The following is a 14,429-nucleotide window of genomic DNA, read 5'->3' as shown; positions in this document are numbered from 1 at the left end:
AAAATTAAGCTTTATAAGTGAGTTTTTTAAAATGAGATTTTGATTAACTTGTTTAAAAATGTAAGTCATCATCTATAAGTACTCATACCAATTTTTTGTTTTTTAGACTAAAATTGAGGATTAGAACTTAAAACCTTCAATTTTAGTTCCAATAACATTGAGTACTAATTGCTAATTGAAATGTGCTCAACAACGTAATAATGACATTTCCTTCTTTTGTTTTCAACAAAATGAACATTTTATCTTATGTTTCTTGTGACCAAAAATTTAAATGAAAAATGAGTCAAATTTTCAAGATTTCATTTTTAAAACCTTACCTACTAAAAAAAAATTTAGTTACTGATTAATTTCTTAACTTCCAAATTTAGCAGTAAATTGAAATATAAAAGGAAAATATGTCTGGCATTTACCCAAAATAGAACATCCTTCTCTCCAGGCTCTGCCACTTCAAAAACAACTGTAAAGGAAGAATTTTCCTGCCTAAAAAATTCCCTTCTAAGGTCCATTTTTTTCCTTTCCTAAATCATATTATTTACCAGGAATTTCTATGGCAAGTTATCCATTAGGGAGGATTGATTTTGAAATTAGAGATTAATGAAAATATGCTGGTGGTATTTGTTAAAAGAACAAGCAAATTCTAAAAAAAAAAAAAAAAAATTCTATTACAAAACCCATAATTTTCTTTTATCCAAATTTTCTAATCCAAGTAGAAATTTTCTTTTTATTATAAGAAATAAAAGTTTAATAATTAAACACAAAAATAAATGTAACTTTAATTTTTTTTTTTTAACAAAATGGTAACCTCAATATTTTGTTACACCATTTTTATTATTTTGTATATTGTTAGTAAAATTTTTGGACTTTATTTGCCAACAAACTTAAAATATTATCATTTTTTATTAATTATATTAATTTATGAATTATTTTAAATATATGATAATTTTTAATTTCATATATAATTTAATCACCAAAATATATATGAAATAATTTTTTAATTTTCTTTTATTCTATCTCAAAATGTATACTCAAAACAAATTCTCATATTAAACAATAATAATAATAATTAGTATTACTAAATACTAAAATGTAGTTTTTTTTTTTTTTTTAATCCAAAGGCAAAAGCATGTGAAATTGAAAAGCCTTCCTTTTTCCCGGAGTCCTCTCTATATGTACATCTTCTCCGATTTCTTGCTCTGCCCATAACTCTTTCTCTCCTTTCTTCTCGTTTCCTTTGTTTCTTGTTTACTCTTTTAGGCCATGGCTACTTGTTCAGCGGACCTTGCTTCGCTGCTAGGCCCCAACGCCACCGCCGCAGCCGACTACATATGCAATAAGTTCAGTGACTCTTCTTTTGCTGTTGACAACACTTACCTTCTTTTCTCAGCCTACCTTGTCTTCTCCATGCAACTTGGCTTTGCCATGCTTTGTGCTGGCTCAGTCCGTGCCAAAAACACCATGAACATCATGCTTACTAACGTCCTTGACGCTGCCGCAGGTGGCCTCTTTTACTACCTTTTCGGCTTTGCCTTTGCCTTTGGTTCCCCTTCTAATGGCTTCATTGGTCGCCACTACTTTGGCTTAAGATCTATTCCTTCCTCTTCTTTTGATTATAGTAATTTCCTTTATCAGTGGGCTTTTGCTATTGCAGCTGCTGGGATTACCAGTGGCTCCATAGCTGAAAGAACCCAATTCGTTTCTTATCTTATATATTCATCTTTCTTAACCGGTTTTGTTTACCCTGTTGTTTCTCACTGGTTTTGGGCGAGCGATGGTTGGGCCAGTGCTTTTCGAACCGATAACGACTTCCTTTTTGGTAGTGGGGTTATTGATTTTGCTGGTTCGGGGGTTGTTCATATAGTTGGTGGTGTAGCCGGCTTATGGGGTGCTCTTATAGAAGGGCCGAGAATAGGCCGATTCGACCATTCGGGTAGGTCAGTTGCCTTGCGTGGTCATAGTGCAACCCTTGTTGTTCTTGGAACTTTCATGCTTTGGTTCGGTTGGTATGGGTTTAACGCGGGTTCATTTAACAAAATCTCGAGCTTTTATACTTCTGGGAACTATTATGGGCAGTGGAGTGCAGTGGGAAGAACGGCCGTGACCACCACTTTAGCTGGATGCACGGCGGCATTGACTACTCTTTTTGGGAAAAGGTTGTTGACAGGTCATTGGAATGTGACTGATGTTTGCAATGGTTTGCTTGGTGGCTTTGCGGCTATAACTTCAGGGTGCTCTGTAGTTGAACCCTGGGCTGCTATTATATGTGGGTTCGTGGCTGCTTTAGTTTTGATTGGTTGCAACAAGTTGGCCGAGAAAGTCAAATTCGATGATCCTTTAGAGGCTGCACAATTGCATGGTGGATGTGGTGCTTGGGGAGTTCTTTTCACAGGTTTGTTTGCTTCTGAAAAATATGTCAGGGAAGTTTATGCCAGCAGGCCGGTTCGATATGGGTTGTTTATGGGAGGTGGAGGGAGGCTATTGGCTGCTCAGATTATCCAGATATTGGTTATTGTTGGGTGGGTGAGTGCTACAATGGGGACTTTGTTTTATTTTCTTCATAAGTTTGGGCTTTTGAGGATCTCAGCTGATGATGAAATGGCTGGTATGGACTTGACCAGACATGGAGGTTTTGCTTATATTTACCATGATGAAGATGACTTACATAAGAATGGGACTCAGATGAGCAAAATTGAAAGTCATCCGACTCCAGTCTAAAAGTCTACTGTTTCTCTCCTTTTTTTATTTAATTTCTATTTTCCAGGTCGGAGATAATGAAAGCGTATAACTTCAAAATGGATTGTTTTTTCTCTTTTTAATTCATGTAATGTTGAAAAATGTGGCAATGTGAATGTATAGATATTGATTTTGGTGGTGGACAAGTCTCTGGCAGATGGTTGAATCCAACCTGGAAATGCTTTTGTTTCATCTTTCAACTCTTCTTTTCACAGGAAAAGATGTGTTGTGGTCAGTGAATCGTCAAAGATCATGGCCTGCTTTGTTTTTTTTAAGTAATTGAAATGAGAAAACAAGCAATCACCATTATTTTTTCACATCAATGCCGAGAAGTTGGGTTTTTTCATTAATGAGCATGTGACTTTCTCATGGGTTCTCATGCCTGTGGGGAGAGAATCTTGTGATTTGTGATAAACTAAGCTAGAAACTTGGAACTGGTGGACCCTTACTAAATGGGATATTGAACTTTGTTCAGAATCTTAAATGAGAAAAAGAAAACTTGGGTGGAAAAATTGTCTGGATGAGAAAAACTAAGCATTCTCGTCATATTCTAAAGCACACCATCACCTTCCTTCCGGGAGATTAATTTTTAACTTAACCTGTAAGATTTACAGATTCATTTGTACTGATTGTACAGAAACTGATGAATAAGTTAGTCAATCCAGATCTGTTGTTCCAATGAAATCTCTCGTTTTAAGTTAAAAAATGGATAAATTCATTGAAAAGAAAACTAGTAATGTTTATCATTTGAAATTTAAATACAATTTAATTTCTACAATTCCACATAAAGAACAGAAACCAAAAAAAAGTCCAATCTGCAAATTTGTTTCAATATGAATGAAATCAAAATTTGTTCATATATTTTTCTGTTACTCTTCAGGATAGTTTAGCAATATCTCTCTTCAGACAAGCAGAATTTTTTTCCCATGAACAGGTTCACTGTGACAAGGAAACATCCGTGCCATTCCCCCAGGATACAATCATTCAGAAAATTTCGAAATCAAGTGAACTAATTCAATCAACATTTTTTTTTATTTTGCATGGAAGCCACAACACCACTCATCATCTTATCTTCTGAGACCAAGCTGGTTACTCTTTCACATTGGCAAGTAGGAACAGGACAAGTCAAGATTTTGTTTAGTAGTTTTTTTTTTACAAGTAGCAGATTTGTACAAATTCATTTTGGATCCATCTACCAAGAAGCCTGGATGAGAGTAGTTGTTCTGGTCTGAAGTTGACCCGAGTAGGTTCATTGCCGGTTGTCTCTGTCATCGTCCCCAGGGTTAAAAACTCGGCAATGAAAAAGAACAAAAAATGGGAGAGGGACAAACAAGAGGGAAAAAAAATAGAAAAACAAATGTTGTCTGCCCATTGGTCTCTCTCTGCCTCGCTGGCATTCATGTTCTTGTTAACTTTTTAGCCGATGAATTCAGCATGAAGAGCACAAAAATGAGGGATCTTCATTAATTTTATTTGCTGTCAAAAGCTGATCACAAGATTCTTTCCGTAACATCCTATGTTAAACATGAGAACATTATCAGATACAATCAGTCTGCAATTAAAATCAATACAATTTTTATTAAAATTCTAAATCTGCGTTATTTTTATATTTTTTTTATATCAAATCACGGTTTAAAATTAACTAATTTCTAAACACCAGGAAAATCATGGTGAAGAAACTTTAAATCATAAAAAATAAGAAAAAAGACTTAAAAACTTTGTGGGAATTTGATTGATAAATATAGAGATAAATAATCGATCAGTTCGATTTAAAAAAATTAATAATTAAATAATTAAATTAATTAAAAAAATTTAAATAATTAATTATAATTGCATCATTCAAAATTGATTTAATTCGATTAAATAATCAAATTTTAAATTATTTTTTTGTTATAAATAATTATTTAATCATAAATTAAATTTAATAAAATTTAAATTCAAGTATTATTTAAATTAAATCAATAAAAATTTTAATAATTTTAATAATTTTTTTAAAAAATAAAAATATTCATCTCAAATCTTTTATTTTTACTTATTAAAAAATTAATTAATTTGATTGATTTAATTATTAATTTTAAAAATAAAAAATTGATCAATTTAATTAATCTAAAAAATAATTATAATTAAAATCAAATAAATCAATCTAAATTAACTAAATTCATTTAATTTTAATGGATGTAATAAGGTTTTTTTTTTTGGTAAAAAAAATTTAAAAATAGATAAGTTGCTTAATTTTTTATGTTAAAATAAGATATATCGTATCTGATAATTTAATATAATTAATTATAAATCGTGTGTTCGAGATAATTTTAATAAATAATTATTAATAAAACTCAAATTTAAAATTTTTTTAAAAAAATAATTTTAATTGATTAAATTAATCACTGGTGATGTAATAAATTAAAACTCACTTTTGCCCACCCTACGTAAACGCTCCTATTCAAAGTCCAGGAAGGGTCGCTGGTCAAACAGTTCATGCTTACACTTAAAGCAAAAGCAAACCGGTGTGAATGGTTTGGTACACATCACTGTCATCAATGGCGTTAAAAGGCTTGGAAATCTTTTGTTGACCAAAACAACTACCAGAAACTTTGAAATTTGATACTTTTCCTTCCCCTTTTTAACAATCAGTACAGCTTTTTTTTCTTCATTCTGCAAAATTCTCAAGTGCAAAAGCATCCCATCATTGATTCCAGTCAAGGTCGAGCAGAGTGGACTCAGCTACAAGTCAAGGATAAGCAGAGTGGACATCAAATCAAACTACCAAAAATTCATTAAAGCTTTAAAAATGATGGAAGGGGTTTGCTATCTTCCCATGAAAAATAGCTTTGAGTGCTCACTTAATTATTAATGGACCCTTAATTGCATGCTTTTCGATTATTAGGAAAGAAAAGTGCATGCTTTAGCTTTATTGTTGAAAATTCCTCCTAGGCTTTTTCACTATTATTAACATGATAATTAATTAATAATTATCTTAATATCATTTCGAATCCTTATTCAATGATAAAAAAAAAATTTAACAAATCTCGAATTCAAATTTTGAAGAAATTTTAAAAGACATTAAAATTTAAAAATTTTATCATTGAAATTAAAAAGATTGCCCCATATCTCTTTAGGAGTATTTAGAAAAATTAATATGTTTTATATGATAAGTGAAAAGATAAATTGATAATTATTTAATATGTTTATGAAATTTAAAAATTTTATTAACACAAAAAATGTATATAATGTGAATTTAATGACGTTTTTATATTCCACAAACGGAATTAGATAATGCATACCCGTTAAGGTATATTAATAAATAATTAATTAATTAAAGAGAGAAATATAATATATTATTTATAATTTAAATTTGATCAATAATTATTTAATAATAAAAATTTTATCAAATTTTACTAAAAATATCTATTTAAAAATATATATATAATTTTTTTTATTTTTTAAAAATTTTAAACATTTAATTTATGTAACGAGATATTTTAATATATCAATTTTGAATTTTAATTTTAATTTTTATTTAATCATTTTTAATAAAAATTTTTATGAATTTCATCTAAAAAATTTTATTTAAGTCTTTGCCTTTCTCAAAATCAGAGTAAGGAAATGAGGCCAAATTTAGTGGGCCATGGAATTATCATCTTAGTTGTTATGGATTCTGCAAAACTTATAAAACTTAGGCCTAAATCATCTTTAAGACTCATGTCCTGCCCACTTTTGTTATCTCCAACTCCAAGGGAGTAAACGGTAAGGAAACGGCGACGAAAAGTGAGTTTTAAAGGTGTCTTCAGATTCTTCGACTAATGGTTAAGAAGTTTTAAGAAGATACTCTTCACTGCTAAATTTTGGGTTATAAAAAGAGTTAATCTTTACTGATTTTTAAGTAGAATTTTGAAAGTTGGCATGTCAATGAGTTACTGCTTTTATCATAATTTATTGTTCATGGGATGAGAAATGAGTGGCTGAGATGGAAATATTATGACTTGGACTGTTGTAAAGTTTTTCTTGATTCTTGAATATTATCATGAGAGTGTAGTTTTGGTTTATGTCTGTAGCTGTTTCTGGGTAGTTTGGGTTGGTTTTTAAAGCTTTTTTTACTCATTTTGATGGGTTTTGATCTTTGTTCGTATTGTTGAAAATTTTTGGAGCAGGAGTTGAAGTGATCTGCTAACTAATGTCACGGTCATGTATTGCATATTTGCATTTATACCTCCTTTATGGCATTGATTGTCTCTTTCTTCATGACTTGAATCGCTTGGAATGATTTCTGATCACACTATCATCAGCGTAAACTCAATCTAGGCAATAGAATGAAAGTATGGAAGACCTTTTCTTTTTCCATCAACTATGATTCTTTCACTCTAACTAAGCATGTTCTGACTGAATCTTCCATATAAATGTGTAAATACAGACGTTATAACCGTAATGCGAAGCCATTCATAGTTTTAATTTTTCAAATGGATTACTCGCAGGTGCATCCATGGAAATCCTTTCCTGTAAGGATAATTGAAGCTTGTTTATTATGTCGGATATCGTGTATAAAGACGAATCTCAATGGGTCTGGAAGTGTTGCGGCAGTTCTGATGCACTTTATAAACATGAATTATTGTTTCACCTATAAAGCAGACTGAATAAAAGCTTTGCATCTTAGTCTGGTTTCTTCGCAATACGTCATGGACACCCACTTAGATCCATGAAACATACAAGTAGTCTTAAAGAGGTGATGAGTCGTTCAGAAAAAAATTAGACAACATGTCCCCGTTGTTTTTGTTCGGTTAGTTGCTTCAATGTTGCTGGTTGCTTCAGTTTCCACTGCTGTTATCAACACGCCCTCATGTAAATTCTATTTTATGTAGAATAGTCTCATTAGCTACAGAAAAAATGCACTTCGAAATGAACCAATGAACAATAGAGAAGAGACATGTATATGAAATATCTTCAGCAGTCATTTTATGTTTTGTAGTTTGCAACATGTAACCCCAGCAAAATCAAACAAATATATATATATATATATATATATATATAAAGGAACTGCAACCAGATTAATATACATATTTGTGTCTGTGTTGCTGATTACTTTGTACTATATTATTTCATCTCTCATACCATTTCCATAAATGTCTACCTGATCATGCATTCAATTTTGTAGTTAGGAATTAGTTAAATTATTACCTTGTAATCACTCCGTTGCAATTAGTTAAAAATATAATGATTCTGTAAGTAACATATTGCTATTCTAAGTTCTAGTTGCATAGTTATATGCAGACATGGGCGTAAGAACGATGCTTGCCACACTGAAAGATCCTTTCACTAGGTTTCTAGAGCCTGAGAAGTTTAAGAGTTTGCGGGTACAACCGTACGAGGCTGCTTTTTCTCATGTCTTCACTTACTGCATTCTAGCCTGAATAACATTGAAATATTGTTGTTTTCTCCAGAAATATTTTGGTTGATATCATTTTCCCTGAAATGTGTGTAGGGCTATCAATAGGCTATCCAACAGGATCTGAAGGATCACGAGCTGGGCTTGTGATTATTTTTGCTGCTCCTGGAGGTCATGCAAATCGGGCTGGCATTTTATCTAGGAATATTATCTTGGAAATAGATAATGCAAGCACAGAAAGCCTGGGCATATATGATGCAGCAGAGATTCCTAGTTAGCATATGAGGTGGGAGTTCTCAGAGATTCCCCTTCCCTCCTTCTCTAGTTTATATATAGGATATTATCCTGAAAAGTTTACATTTCTTGTAGCTGCTGTCAAAGAAGCAATTGATTTTTTAAGGAGTAATTAATGCCTTTCTGTGGACCTTCGTGATAATAGGTGACTAGCTTTCAACACGATGCATTTTAAACTTGCTCTTAAGACAGGCTTATAAAAGGTTAAATTTGCTGCAGTGGTATGCTTTTCCCACAAGGACCTGAAACTGCCAAGATTTGGTAAGTTAAACCATTGAAATTGAAGCTTTCTTTTATCCATGTCAAGTTTCATGGCACAAGTTATCATCATTAGTTTCTGTCAAACAGGTTAGACAAAGGCGTGATTGCGTATATCTTTATAAATCGTGGTGTTTCCAATGTTTGTGTTCCACCGTTCAAGTCAAAGATTGGTCAAAGAGAAAAATAGAAAGGAGATTATAAGGAGGTATAAGAAAGCAAGATGAATCAAATAGTACTTGAGAGATGCTATTTATATCCGTAAGGTGATGGTTTTGGGTAAGCTAGGCTTTTCGAGTTCAGCCTTGAGATTAAGAATGACTTGATAGGTCGAGTTGAATTGAACGTTGATTATTCAATCACAGAATGACAAGTTAGCATCTAAGAGGATTTAGCATATAGGTTGATGAGGTGGCCATGATCCAGTGAATATAGGTTGGTTTGACACGTTCGTTCCGTCCAAAAATCGAATATATCTCTAATTGTTTGCTGACTATCTCTAAATAAAAATATGTATATTTTACCCTTTAAACCTAAAAATGCGTTTAATACCATTCATCTTCCTTGTTTGTACGTGTAAGTGTGTCTATTTATACATTCTGTTTTAGTTATTTACTGTTATGTTCAATTGACAATTCGAACTGGACCTGAAATAAAGCACTTAGCCCTCACGCATGTTTAAGTGCGGAGGCGAAGCTAGAAATATGAAAAAGGAAGAGTCAAATAATAATTTTATTAGAAAAGAAGGAACTGGGATGTGATATTTTGTTACAATGGTGTAAAAAAATATATTTTTTGGGGGGGATGGGGCTGGCACGCTACGCCTTGGTTAAAGTGTTTCATTGAATTTCTTATGATGTATTTGAACTTAATATATAAGTAAACTATGTTTCAAGGTCTACTGGTGGTAATTGATTCAGAATCCGAGAATGTGTGTCCTGTTGTCATTATGGTTTTTGTAATGAAGTGAGCTAGAATATGATAATATGGATTTTAACATTTTATTCCTAGTTATCCTGGTGTGCTCCTTGTAATTCAGTAGGACAGAATTTATATTTTCTTTTCTTTCTTTCTTTATTTTTATACCTATTGTGTGAAAGATTTAAGATTGACCGACTGCCGACTGCCGACTGCCGACTGCCGACTGCCGACTGCTACTTTCTAGGCGAGAGAAAGTTTCGCTGAATCCTGTGAAATCAAGACTATGCGAGGTTCCTGGTTCAGAAAAGAACTACCTCTAGCATTGGTTATGTTAAGCTAACATCATTCAACCAACAGGCTTCTGGTAAGTTGAGATATTTCTACTTTCTACAGTTTTTTAGGAGTTTAATCATATGATAAAAATTTTGAAGTTGCCTCTTTGTATGTTAATCCTTCTTTCGTTTTCTTTCATCTTTTGGTGCATTTTTGTTCACTTTTTTCTAGTTAGGTTTTGCCTCTTTTCAGCCTCGTTAGCATCTTTGGGAAGGGGGAGTTCTAAGAGATCCCCCTCCCATCCTTCTTCTCTAGTTTATTTATAGGATATTATCCTGAAAAGTTTACATTTCTTGTAGCTGCTGTCAAGGAAGCAATTGATACTTTAAGAGGTAATAGGGCTAACGCCTTTGTGTTGAACCTTCGTGATAATAGGTGATTAGCTTTCAACATGATCCATTTTAAACTTGCTCTTAAGACAGGCTTTCTAAAAGGTTAAATTTGCTGCAGTGGTGGGCCATTCCCAGAAGGAATTGAAACTGCCAAGATTTGGTAAGTTAAACCATTGAAATTGAAGCTTTTTTTTAAGTCACGTTTCATGGCACAAGTTATCAGCATTAGTTTCTGTCAAACAGGTTTGACAAAGGCGTGATTGCGTATATTTGTTATAAATCGTGGTGTTCCAGATATACATGATACAGATGGAAGCTCTGCAATATCAGCTTCAGAACCCCTAGCTGTGCTGGTTTGCTTTATTATCCCGACGTTAGGGACTTACATTGATGACTGTGCTAGAGCTTAAATGAAAGGACTCCATTTTATTCATTCAGCATCCCAACCTCGCCACACGCCCCCTTTAAACTTTCCCATTTAAAACTTCAAATGATTATCTCATGTCTTGTTGTTAAACATTTTTAACTGCCAGTATCCTAGGCTTGTTTCTTGGATGTTCTGTTGATTATATGAATTCTGTATCTTATTCTGACATCCGCTCTAAGGTCCTTCCTATTTTCTACTATTATCATCTGAATTTCCACTGGGTGAACAAGGGTGCTGCGAGTGCAAGTAAGATTTTAGCTGGCGCTTTGAAGTATAATAAGCAGGCTGTATTGTTCGGAGAACTAACATATGGGAAAGGGTAATTACTTCTCCTACAGTTTATAAAAGCATCGTTCCATATTCTAGAACCTAACCGAGAGATGCTTTTCACACTGCAGCAAGATTCAATCGGTTTTTCAGCTATCCGATGGCTCTGGCTTGGCTGTTACCGATGCTCGTTATGAGACACCTGCACATAATGATATTGACAAGGTTTATTTCTGATATTTGTCCTTTCTATCTCTATGTCTCTCTCTTTCAATAACTCTCGTTCCCTCTTTCTTCCATGTAGATTGGTGTGATTCCAGACCATCCTCTACCAAACTCGTTTCCTAAAGATGTGCATTGTTTTTGTGGCCGCCTTCAAGACTGCATCTGCTTGCTATGTCAAGAACGTCCAGCTATTTTCTAGATGACAATTTTTTTTAGGGAAGATGATTCTTTGTGCATTTAAAATTCTTTTAAAGTCTTAACTCTCACCTCCAACCAAAATGCAAATACACTTAAATTAGTGTTTACTTTGTCTTGAATCATGTGGACATTGACCAGCTCCAATGTGTATGTGTGTTTTTTTTTTTAATTTTATTTTGTGGGAGACTTTTTAATTATTTTTTATTACAAACGAGGTTGTAGCCCAAAGATATGGAAAGAGATTAAAATTACTGAAATTTGAATCTTAAATTTGGTAGATATCATTTTTAAAGATTGTATAATCCAATTGAGTTAAATTTAGAATTCTATTTCAATGATCTTTAAATGCATCTCTGCCCACATATATGGAAAGATTTTAAATACTCTTTCAGGGAGTATTTCCTACTATGGTGGGTTTCTAATTTCAATTTCTCTACTTGTTCATCTCTCTCTATATATCATAACCCCAAACCTCAATAGGCTATCTCACAAACTAAAAGCATTTCTTAGACAAAACTAGCAGAAGATTTTTGTGATTGAAACCTGTCAAAGATGGCCAAATTTTCTTTCACTCACTTTCTCATCCTTGCTTTCCTTTTCACAGGTTTGTTTGTTTGTTAATTTTATAGCTTCAACTCAAATTCAAACAATTCGAACCCTACTCTTTAAATAAATAATCATATACATTAATTACTGAATCAAATGTTCGAGTGCATACCGAGAGCATTTTGATATGAACAACATATATGTGATTTAAGCTTGAAACCTAAATTTTTTGTGCTCATTTGATTATTTATCTTACGTTTATATTCTTGCATATGCAGTGGTGTCAATGGTACCTAAAATTGATGCACAAAAAACATGTGAAGAGACATTATATCCAGCGGGTTGCATCCTTGAGGATTGTCAAAACAAGTGCTTGGAAAAGAACTTCAATTCTCATGGCCAATGTTCTCCTAATCCTGGTTCTTCTCCATTAAGTTTTAAGTGCGTCTGTGTTTGGCCTTGTCCAGTTGCTTAAATTTCTATTACTCTCTCCTTTTACCATAACAATGTACTCTCCTTAAAAAAATAAAAATAATAATAATAATGTACTTTCCAATATTATGAATTTATAATAATTAAAATTATATATTCAACTTTTGTTTTTAATGTTTTTTTAATGTGAAAATTTATTATCGAATAAAATGCCATTACCTCTTAACCCAAAACTTAGTTTAATGATTCACGAGATTATCTTTCATATATGATATCATGATTCACGTAATTATCTTTAATACATGATATCTTATAAGTTTAAAATTTAAATTATAATACTTACAATTTTTTTTATTTTCATATTACAATATTTTTTATATAAAAATATTGCTATCTCCTGTTGTGGAGTTTAAATCTAAAAAAAAAATGATGTAAATGGGCAAAACTGAATGTTTTGTTAATGACCTAACCTATTTTCATCTATGATAAAAGAAAAAATCCCTTAATCAAGTGCAAAAATCTCTTAATCAAAGAGTATGCTTTCTTTTTCTCTTATATGGGGTTTGAATTTTTTTTATCAAATAAAAAAAATTTAAGGTTATGCAACATGGAATAATCATTTTCTTTTATCTCATAAATATTCACATTATTTTTCTAACATCCAAGTAAAATAAAACATAAAAATACAATCTTAGACTAAATAATTAATTTTTTATTTATAACTTAGATTACACAAAGAGAAGTAACCTCTTAAGTTGGGAAATCTACAATTTTTTTTTTTCAATTGTTTGAACAATTTTGCATCAATTTAGATGATATTTTTATTTAGTACATCATCACTTAGTATCATACTAAAAAGGAGAAAAAAAATTTAATCATTTCAATTAAAAACACAAAGACTTTGGTAAACTGATTGAGTAGGATTTGTTGGAATACATTGGCATCCAACATTGTTGTGTTTTTCAAGCCAATTGGGTATAATTTTTCTACACTTTTTTTTTTTTTTGCATCAACTTGAGCAGCCATTGATTTCACTATAAAATAAAAAAAAAATCCAATTAAATAAGTTAATTTTCAAACCCAATATTAATTAAATTCTTTTCTAAATATGTGTTAAGAAAAGAAAATTGTTGAAATGGACTAGCAGAACAAACTAGAAAAAATGAGAACAAGGATGAGAGAGTTAGTGAGAAAGAATTAGGTCATATTTTCAAGTCAAATTATACAATTAGTTCATATACTTATATAAAATTTGAACTTTAATCCTTATATAATAATTCAAAAAAATTAAATTTTTGTACTAATTTAATTTAATAATGTTGGTACAATTAATAACATTGTTACTTTATCTTCATTAAATAGCTGATGTGCTCATTGACCAAGTTGACGTGGCTATTAACTATGCTGACATAATCGTTAATCATACTAATGTGATATTAATTTATTGACATGATAATTAATATTGATAAAATCAATTGTTAAATTTATAAATGGTCCCTATACTCATACAAAATTTAAAATTTAATTCTTATACTTGCATAAAATTTAAAATTTAGTCCATATACTTGCATAAAATTTAAAATTTAATCCTTCTAATATAAAAAATATTTTGAGATTTTTTTAATTTTTTCAAAATTTTAAATTTTAAAAATATTTTAGTTCCTCTAATATATTAGTTTTTATTATATATAATTAATTATTAATAATATCATATTAATAATATTATTATCATTTATATTAATCAAGTATAATATTAATGATTTAAATTAATATATCAAAGTTAATATTATTTTAATTAGTATAAATATATTATAATGACAACTTTCAAATTCTTTGGTCTTCAAAAAAAAATTATTTAAATAATTAAGTTTGAATCTAAATTAATAATTTTTTAACAAAACTAATAATATTAAATTAATATATTAAAAATATATTAAAATAAATTAAAATTTTTTAAAATTTGTATAATTAAAATTTATATAATTTATAACTAAACATATCAAATATTTACTACAAAGAATTTTTAAAATAATTATTTTCTTTTAATTTTAAAATTTTCATATTTTATAAATATTTGATTTATTTTGAG

At 30.8% G+C, this 14,429-nt stretch overlaps 1 protein-coding gene and 1 pseudogene across 2 annotated transcripts; both read left to right on the top strand.

Annotated features, from left to right (window-relative positions):
• The first annotated feature begins 1,110 nt into the window (after window positions 1–1,110).
• LOC111279806 (ammonium transporter 1 member 1-like) lies at window positions 1,111–2,928 on the top strand. Its single transcript, XM_022866858.2, has one exon. The coding sequence runs from the start codon at window positions 1,258–1,260 to the stop codon at window positions 2,710–2,712; it is 1,455 nt and encodes a 484-aa protein (XP_022722593.1). The 5' UTR covers window positions 1,111–1,257; the 3' UTR covers window positions 2,713–2,928.
• Window positions 2,929–9,829: 6,901 nt separating this feature from the next.
• LOC111279328 (carboxyl-terminal-processing peptidase 2, chloroplastic-like) lies at window positions 9,830–11,437 on the top strand (annotated as a pseudogene). The gene is made up of 3 exons (XR_016334698.1): window positions 9,830–10,991; window positions 11,071–11,164; window positions 11,244–11,437. The product of XR_016334698.1 is annotated as a carboxyl-terminal-processing peptidase 2, chloroplastic-like (transcript).
• The last annotated feature ends 2,992 nt before the right edge of the window (window positions 11,438–14,429 follow it).

Source organism: Durio zibethinus, chromosome 27 (genome assembly GCF_047325235.1).
Source record: "Durio zibethinus cultivar Kanyao isolate XHJ-2024 chromosome 27, ASM4732523v1, whole genome shotgun sequence".
NCBI lineage: Eukaryota > Viridiplantae > Streptophyta > Magnoliopsida > Malvales > Malvaceae > Durio > Durio zibethinus.
This window is presented reverse-complemented; position numbering and strand designations above follow the sequence as displayed.